This window comes from Lathyrus oleraceus, chromosome 2, assembly GCF_024323335.1.
Source record: "Lathyrus oleraceus cultivar Zhongwan6 chromosome 2, CAAS_Psat_ZW6_1.0, whole genome shotgun sequence".
In the NCBI taxonomy this organism is placed as follows: Eukaryota; Viridiplantae; Streptophyta; class Magnoliopsida; order Fabales; family Fabaceae; genus Lathyrus; species Lathyrus oleraceus.
Window position 1 is genome coordinate 388,123,452 of NC_066580.1, and position 8,934 is coordinate 388,132,385.

The following is an 8,934-nucleotide window of genomic DNA, read 5'->3' on the forward strand; positions in this document are numbered from 1 at the left end:
ACCTTCTCCTTCCAGTATCGTCTTGCCTAGAGACCGTTCAAACATGGCCATGAGACTCTCATGGCTAGCCTTCACTGCATTCTGGACGTCTAGAAACGTCGACTTCACATTTGATATCTCGCCTTCTAACGCGGCTACCTTCGCATCCATCTTAACAAACTCCGAGTAGTTAACCTTCTTTGGGGGCATTCACTGGTTCCGGGAATGAGATCCGGCAGGTCGGACCAGTTTGATACGAGCTAACAAAGCAATAATTAATGTAGCAGTAAAACAGTTATGAAAATATGAGGAAAAGAAGCTTTATTGATGGAAATGGAAACAGGTACGGAGAATGGAATGTGTCAATCCCAAAATGGGTCCAGAGCTACACTCATATAGGATACTAGAGTGTCTTATTCATTCCTGCTAGATCCAGCTGTAATCCAGAGATGATTATTTCCTCTACTGATTGCTCCTCCCTTCTTTCATGCCACCTCATGATTGCTAACTAACTCAGCCTCCAATTCCCTTTTTACCCCTTATAGAATATATTTTCCAAATTCTGGGACCACTAAAAATATAGTGAATTAATTGTCCTAATAACTCTACATTATTATCGTTGTTTCTATCAATAACCTTTGTGAACATCCCCTGTATAGAAAGAAAGAGGCTAAACTCTAAGAGTATCAAGTATGTGCACATGAGAATGAATGATGAGTCCAAAGCTTACACGCTTTATGATTCAGCTGAGAAGAAAATCATTGTAAGCATATATGTTATTTTTGCATAGTCTAAATATATGTTGTTTTTGCATAGTTTAAAGGTTGGAAATGGGGAAAGTAATATTAGAAGAAGACTCTAACGTCAACTAACAATGTTGACAATAATGAAAGAAATGATAACGTCATCAATGAGCCTATTGAGACAAAAGTAAGAAAGGAAACTTCAGTAAAAGAAAATGAAAACATAAACAATGGTTCTCACAATGAAAGAGAAACTCAATAAGATGCAAATGAAATAGAAGAAGATGAGATCCCTCACAGGCTTAAGAAAAAGCTATGTTATCTAAGTGACTATGTAATTGGTCTAGAAAGTGAAGAAAAAGAGCGATTGCACAACTTGAATGTGTTCTACAACAGTGGTGTCCCTATCATATATAATTATGCAGATAAGCATGAAACCGGCAAGCATAAGGGTTATCTTATCATTAGCAGCATGCACAAACCGGCAAGTATACAACTTGATGTGAATAATGTTTTTCTACATGATGAACTAATTAAGAATGTCTATGTTGATCATCCATTAGGTTATAAGAAATGATTAAAAGACAAGATCTGAAGATGGTGCCTTATGAGCTTAGAGAAACAGCAAGCACTTGATATATCAAGATTCAATCTTATTTTTGTCAAAAAAAAAGTTTGAGAAATTTCCTCATGAGCAATTCTTATTTGTAAAACACAAACGGTGGTAATATCTTTATTTACTATATATATATATATATATATATATATATATATATATATATATATATATATGATGACTTAGTGTGATATGTTTATATTTTATGACTTAAGTAATATTATGACATTATGATAGTGTATATAATTATGCTAATGATTATTAAAAATATTTTCATTTTCTTAATGATATTATTAGTTTCTCATTATCTTTTCCAGATTTTTAAAAGGGTTTTAACTACTTTTATTAATTTGATTGATTTTTTATTTTCAATTTTATAAGTAATTTATGGTATTTTGGTTGAATTTTAGTTTTTGTTGTTTTAAAATCATATTTATAAAGAAAAATAACAAATTGCCGTTAAATCAAACATTGACGCAGTTTGTTTCAACTTTAAAAAAATGGATTTTTTTTTATATTTTTAAAAATGGATTTTATAAAAATATCTTTTAAATATTATAAATTTTTTTAATTTTTTTTATTAATTAAAAGATTGAATTGTTTATTCTATAACATAAATATACATTTGAAGATCAAAACAAAGTCAAAATCATAATTTTTTAAAAAAATTATATCTCAAAAATTATTTTTATGAATAGTTATTTAAAATATTTTCAAAATTATATAATTTTTTAAAATTTTAATATCCAAAAAGAATATTAATAAAATAATTAAATATTTAAAATAATATTTTAAAAATAACTATTCAAACTCATTTTTTACTTAAAACTCTTATTTATAATTTTTTTATAATTTCTTTTTACTTTAATGTAACATTATAAAATTTTCTTTTAGAAAAAAGTCAAAAACAAATTAACTCATTATTATATATTAAAACAAAACAAAAAATGATTAAAAATTTGCTAAAAGACACATTTAGCCATTAGTTACATAAGTAAGATCTGTCAGTGATATGGCGCTAAAATCACAAATAGGTATTAACAGAATGGAATTGAAATTTTCCGATGATTCCGCAACCCTTTTCGTTACCATATTTACCACAGAATCTGCAATTTCTCATTTCGTTTCGCTTTCTGAACTCATTTCATTTCATATTCAACAATTTCTTGTTTTTAATTGCAATTGCAACCGTCCTATTCAAAGAAGAATGAAGATTCTATGTCTTTGCAAACTTGTTTTATCCGTCACGTGATCGTTTTCAGGTACCTTTTACGTACTAAATCATAGGGTTTTGAGGAATTTTGGCATAATTTTTGAAGTTTTTATGTGGTTTATCGTTTTTAACTTTGATGTTTTTTTTATAAAAATATTAGAATGATTTATGCATGATATTGTGTTGGGAGTAGATATGAACTAGGGGGAAAAAATTAAAATGGCGTCTTAAATCGAAGAACATGTTGAAACTTATGATAGACAATTTGATTTAGGGTTTATTTTATTATATTTCTCTTGAATTGTTGAATATGTTGCAAATGGGAATTTCAAGTTTTTTAGTGGGATATTTATTCAAGGAAGAAGAGGGTTTAATGGGAATATCCCTTATAAAATTTTAGGTACCATCAACACCTCCGGAAAAAAGTGTCTTCGTGTCGGTGTTTGAAACCGACACGGACACTTGTCATTGTTTAATTTATTTATTTTCAAATTTTTACTTGCGTTGACGTGTCAGTGTCGATGTCGTGTTTCCGGTGTCTGTGATATGTTATATAAACCTATTAAGAGAGGTTTTTATGTGTTTTCTTAGTTATGAGTTTGGCCAAATAGAACACTTCTCAGTGTTCATTTCTAACTTAGAGGCTAACATATTAAGTGTCCCTTTAGCCCTTTTACCGAATGAGTTGTACTTACTGGCCAATTATGGTGTTCTTCTTTGATTATTTGGGACTTCTATGATTTAACAATTCTGGAACACCTTTTGTTTCTTACTTTTTTTTCACTACTTTGACTCTATTTTTTATTTTGGTCAAGTAAAAAAGTTAGAACCTTCACTCGTGAGTTTACATTCTTAGTGATGATTAAAGTTCTAAGCATTCAAAAACACATGTGTGCAGGGTAGGGTCATTGAATGGAAGCTACAAGTGTTCAAATGTATCCTGAAACACTTGATCATAGCATAAAAGAGCATGCAAGAACGCATTCTGAAACTATCGATGATATTCAAAGTATTGAAAATTCAAGCGTTAAGGTAGTAAATGGAAGTGAAAGAAGTAGTGATTCAGAAACGCAAATAGATGTCATCACTAGATGTGAAAGTGGTGAGAATAGTTATTCGGTGACACATATCAATGGAACCAAAAGCTTATCTTCATCAGATAGAAGGTCAAGTTCTTCCTCTTTGTCAGAATCATCATCAGATGATTTCTATCGAATCGATGCATTGAAGTTCAACACATCTGATGCATCTGAACTTGCATCAAAATCTGAGAAAGGTTATATTTCTAGTTCTGAGAGCTCTGAAAAATCTGAGACAAGTTTTGTTTCTAGAAGTGAGAGCTCTGCGAAATCTGAGAAAAGTTATGTTTATAGTAGTGAGAGCCCTGCGAAATCTGAGGTTGATGATAGCCCTGCGAAATCTGAGGTTGATGATAGCCCTACAGTTCCAACATCAACATATGAAGTTTACAATTTGGCCTATAGCCAAAAGGGTATGTCACCAACCATAAGCCCTCCTATCCAAGTGATGGATCGATCAGGAAGATTTGATTCTACCAGGATTCCGTCTTCGGTCTTTGAAGAAAATAATAGTAGTAATAGTCCATTGGAATGGAGTATTGCTTCTAATGAATCACTATTTAGTATTCATATAGGCCATCATAGTTTTAACAGAGATCATACCTTTAAGGTTGATGAATTACACATGTCAGAAGAATTGACGAAACCTGCTGAGTTAAATATGTTTAACCGACTTCCATCAGTTACTATAGAGGAGATAGACACTGACAGCCAAACTGCCGACATAGAGAAGCTGGAAAAGTCGGAAGAATCTTTCAAATTCAAACCAAAGCCCAATGAAGACCAAAATGACATAAAGACTCTTCATCAAACTGCAAGTAGCATTTCTACTAAGTCAAGTGTGAGGAGTCCCTCCAGCGATAGTGGAACCATGGGACACTCTTTTGTTCCATTGTAAGTCCGTTTTGTTCCTTTACATTTTGAGACAAGCCAATATCATTCTTTCATCCATATACATTCTTTATCATGCATGTCAATAGTACGATCGCTATAAATGTGAACCAGTTGATGAAGCAATTATGCACATGCACATATCCATGTCTAAATGCTTATGTATTTGTAACAAATTTATCTAGTAACGTATGTTCATTATCTTTTGACTATGGTGACTTCCAAGAATACTCACGTATAGATATATACAATTTAAACCCCTAAGCTCATATCCATGAATATCTCATTTGTGCATTGCAGAAAGAAGCGTTCACGGGGATTGTGCTTCGGTTGTAACTGTTGTTGGGCATTCTGCCACCATAATTGGCCGACATGCTGCCACTGTAAATGGCCCACCTGCTGCTGCACATGGCCAAGTTGCAAGTGTTCGTGTGGTTGGTTGTTATGCGGATTTTGCAACAGTGGCCGTGTCTCCCCTATGTATGTTTCTTTTTAGCAATGTATAGTATTTAATCATATACAGGGTTTGAAAACTTATAGCTGCTCTCCTTGGATCATGCTATATGGTTCCTTTAAATACAATTTACCTTATTCATCAGAACCGTCTTAAGTTTTTGGAGACCCTGTATAGGTTAGTCGCAGTTTACCATGGCAAAACAAATAGAGGTCCTATTTAGCCACGATTTAATCGTGACAATATTTTATGAGGCTCTATTTAGCCACGATTTAATCGTGACAATATTTTATGAGGCTCTATTTAGCCATGGTACTGTGAAGAATTTTGGGGCCAGTGCGGTAGCCCACCTTGCACGTCCTCGAAGACTGTCTTTCTTGAAAAGCTGTTTAAATTTTGAAACTGTACATGCACATTGATTTTAATTTGCTTGCAATTTTTGCAGTTTGACTGAAACAACAGAGAGGAATAGTTTTATGAAGACAAACACTCCAAGTCCTAGAAAGCATTCATACAAAGAAGAATTAGAAACAACAAGCAACTCCACTTCTAGTTTCTGGTATTGTTTCAAATCTGAACAAGCATGTGATGTTTGTTCCAACTCAAGTTCTAATTGTCGCAGTTGGTTTTATTGTTTTTCTTGTCCTTCTTGTACATGTAAGCTTTCTTGCACAAAGTGCAAAGGTTGGTATTGAGGAACTGAGTTTTACAGAATTCAGATGCCACATTTTTTAATAGTTAATATCTTTAGCATTTCAGGTTTGATCAAATTCCATCTTGGATAAATCATTTAAATTTTGTATGTTACCACCATGGTTGTCAAAATCGGGATCTCGATAAAGATCGTTAGGGTATAGAAAAAGCGTGAATCGAAGGATCGTAACACGGATCGTAAGATCCCAACAAATAGACAAATATATAGAAATAACTAGGAAAAATAACCTTAACATAAAATTCTCATTAACTTAATCATCAATAGCAAATACTCGATCCAAAAAAACATAATTTCCTCGGACATAATATTCTCAATGGCAACTAAAACATAATTGTAAAGAAGGAAGAGTACTGCAGCGCATGAATAGAAAAGATGAGAAGAATAGAAGGATGATTTGAATATATATAAATGATAGATGAAGGTTAGAAATTTATTCATTGTTTGATTAATCCATACAAAATTCGTAGAGTTCCAATGACTTTTGTTTGCCGCGCAACTTTCACAATTCTTATTTGCAATTCTTAACGGCTCATTTAAAATATTGTCAGTCTCCAAATCCTAAAATATATGTCCACATCCATTAGGCTTAGTTACCGGATTAATTTATGGGTCAAAACATGTGTGAAGCATGTCAAAACAAAAAATGGCTCGTTGGGATCACAAGATCCCACGATTTAAGATCTTTCTCTAAGAGTTCAACGCTCTAGCCAAATATAAGATCTTTGTGACACTTAAATCGGTAGTCAGTTGCCAGAGCGAAAGATCGTAAGATTTCAGGAGTTAGAGCGAGATCCCGACAACCATGGTCACCACTTCCCTTAAAATGATTTTTTTTCTTAAGTTTAGCCACCTAATTATTTAGCAATAAGGGTGTTTGCGGTGCGCTTTGAGTGACTTTGATGCTAAAAGTCATCCGAACAGCAAGAGAAAAAAACGTGTGGTTTGGTTTGATTCGGTTCAGTTGACTTTTAAAAATAAAATTGAACCAAACTAAACCAAATCAATATGGCTTGAGTTTGTTCAGTTGGTTTGATTTTTAATAATTCATACATTAATAAATAACAACAAAATTCATTATATTTGGACAATAATTTTCTATTCAATATATAAAAATCAGATTAGACATAAATGGAATAAAGAGAGATTAAAAGATGAAAAAAAAAGAATATAAGAGATGTGAGGTTAAAGAAGAAATGTGTGATAAAACGTAATTAAAAGAAAGAACAATAGCATGAAAATAAGAAGATGTAAAAGAAAGAATATAAGAGAAAAGAAGTTAGAGTAGAAGAGATGAAATATACATGACAAAAAACATTAGAAGAATGTGTGATATGATTAAGAGAGATTAAAGAAGGTTGAAATTGAAACTCGAAGATGAGGATAATGTGTGATATGATTATGAGAGATTAAAGAAGGTTAAAATCGAAATTCTAAGTATGAGTAAAAGAAAATCGTAGGGACTATATGTTTGAGATTTGGGTTGGATTTGATGTGAGATAAATGAGATTTGAGTTATAACGTAATGTGGTTTGGTTTGATTTGATTCGGTTTGTAAAATGCAAACCGCAAACTGAACTAAATCGTACGGTTTTGTTAAAAATGGTCCAAACATATCCGAATTAAATATAATTTTTGCGATTTCGATTTAGTTTAATTTGACTTACTGTGCTCTGTCTGATCGGTTTGATTTCGAACGTTAATAAACAATATAATTTTTTTTTCTAATAGCAATATAATTACTGATAACAACACGATAATTTTGCACAAAAATTTCGGAAAGTTTTAACGTAATACGATTATATGATAAAGTGGCCTAAATTAACATGCATACAAAGCATGCTTTTTTTGTTTACATTGAAAAAGGATATCTTTTGTTATTTTCTTATGAACAAATATGTAACACAGATTGTACAATGAATCTTTAAAAAAAAAAACTCTATGTTCTCACAAATACTTTGTATTCAAAAATCTTTCTGAAGTTCAGAGACGTATCTTCGGATTCATTCATTTTTCATAAAATTGAATACAAACGAATGTGTCTCCCTTGTTATACTTAATTTTAGTATGGAGTTACATCACCAAAGTATATTTGGTATAATTTAGAAATACATATTCGAAAATGACTTTGATACTTCAAACTAGAAATAGAGATAGTATGAGCAAAATTTAGAAACATAACTTTACATTAAATTAAAAAACGCAACATTACATAGATAGTTATTAACACAATTTTAACATTACATGTCGTTATAAACAGGTAATTCAAGACATTATAATATATTGATAATATCGTTGGCGGATCTTGCAATACCCGCATCCACTTCGATCGGACCTTTGATGCGTAACAGTAAAATGTATTCCACACGACCTTTAAATATTTATATGTCTTCAGCTCAAAGTTGATGAATTGTATCTTCCTTTTGTTGTCAAACGAGGGTGAATGATACTCGAGCTTGATAACTTTTTGATTTTTTGGATATCGCAAGAGAGTATTCAATTTGGTTTTCATATCGGCACAAAAGTATGTCCTCGCAGATCCAAAATTGAAGTGGGGGTTTTACGCCATTGAAATACAAAAATGCAAGAAGATAATATATAGTCATTCTCTGATTGTGGTGTGTTTTGTAGAAAATATGGGATGAGAGACACCCTATTTATACAATTTTTGGATCACTTTGGACCTAGAAACCTTATCCTGTCATCAGGGAGTTTTTCGGAGATGCACCTCCGAATAAATCCTATTTTTTTAATGAAAAATGAGTGTTTACAGATATGAACATCCGTAAAGTGCCATGCTGTTTTTTTAAAAAACTTAGTGTGGAATGTATCCGAATATGCATATTCATAATTACCCTGAAGTATAATCACACCAAAAACTGTATAAACAAAAACATAAAATGTAATCCAAATAATTTGTAAACTAAAACAGTCGACATTTACACCATCATTGTTGAATATATATTACTTATGCATTAAATTGTATAATGATTACATCACTGACGATAATACATTAAAAAAAAGTGTATGATTACAATCTAAAATGTATCAAAAGATGCATCACTGCATAAATATACTACTGGTTCCTCCTTAGACTTTTCCTTATTTGATTCTCTTTCAAGCTCGCTCAATTTGGTGAATGCGTCCTTCCTTTCCAGAAATTAATCAGACCAAGCTTCCGCCTCTTTTGTGGAATGTGTCATCTACTCCAATGATGTGTTTGGTGTAAGACACTCCGATTTCGAAT

The 8,934-nt window shown here is 31.9% G+C and overlaps 1 protein-coding gene across 2 annotated transcripts; it reads left to right on the forward strand.

Moving 5' to 3' along the window:
- The first annotated feature begins 2,347 nt into the window (after positions 1-2,347).
- LOC127119678 (uncharacterized) lies at positions 2,348-5,689 on the forward strand. 2 transcript variants are annotated; one of them, XM_051049974.1, is made up of 4 exons: positions 2,348-2,600; positions 3,450-4,524; positions 4,822-5,001; positions 5,421-5,689. In XM_051049974.1, exons 2-4 carry the CDS (start codon positions 3,464-3,466, stop codon positions 5,668-5,670), a joined length of 1,491 nt encoding a protein of 496 aa, XP_050905931.1. In that variant the 5' UTR covers positions 2,348-2,600; positions 3,450-3,463; the 3' UTR covers positions 5,671-5,689. The 2 variants fall into 2 exon arrangements, with proteins under 2 accessions (XP_050905931.1, XP_050905932.1); XM_051049975.1 differs by lacking the exon at positions 4,822-5,001.
- Positions 5,690-8,934: the final 3,245 nt, after the last annotated feature.

Excerpts from the sequence above, each read along its gene's own strand:
- LOC127119678 (XM_051049974.1), top strand. The coding sequence starts at position 3,464 with ATGGAAGCTACAAGTGTTCAAATGTATCCTGAAACACTTGATCATAGC. Across the intron at positions 4,525-4,821 it reads GGACACTCTTTTGTTCCATT|AAAGAAGCGTTCACGGGGAT; the intron begins GTAAGTCCGTTT and ends TGTGCATTGCAG. Across the intron at positions 5,002-5,420 it reads AGTGGCCGTGTCTCCCCTAT|TTTGACTGAAACAACAGAGA; the intron begins GTATGTTTCTTT and ends CAATTTTTGCAG.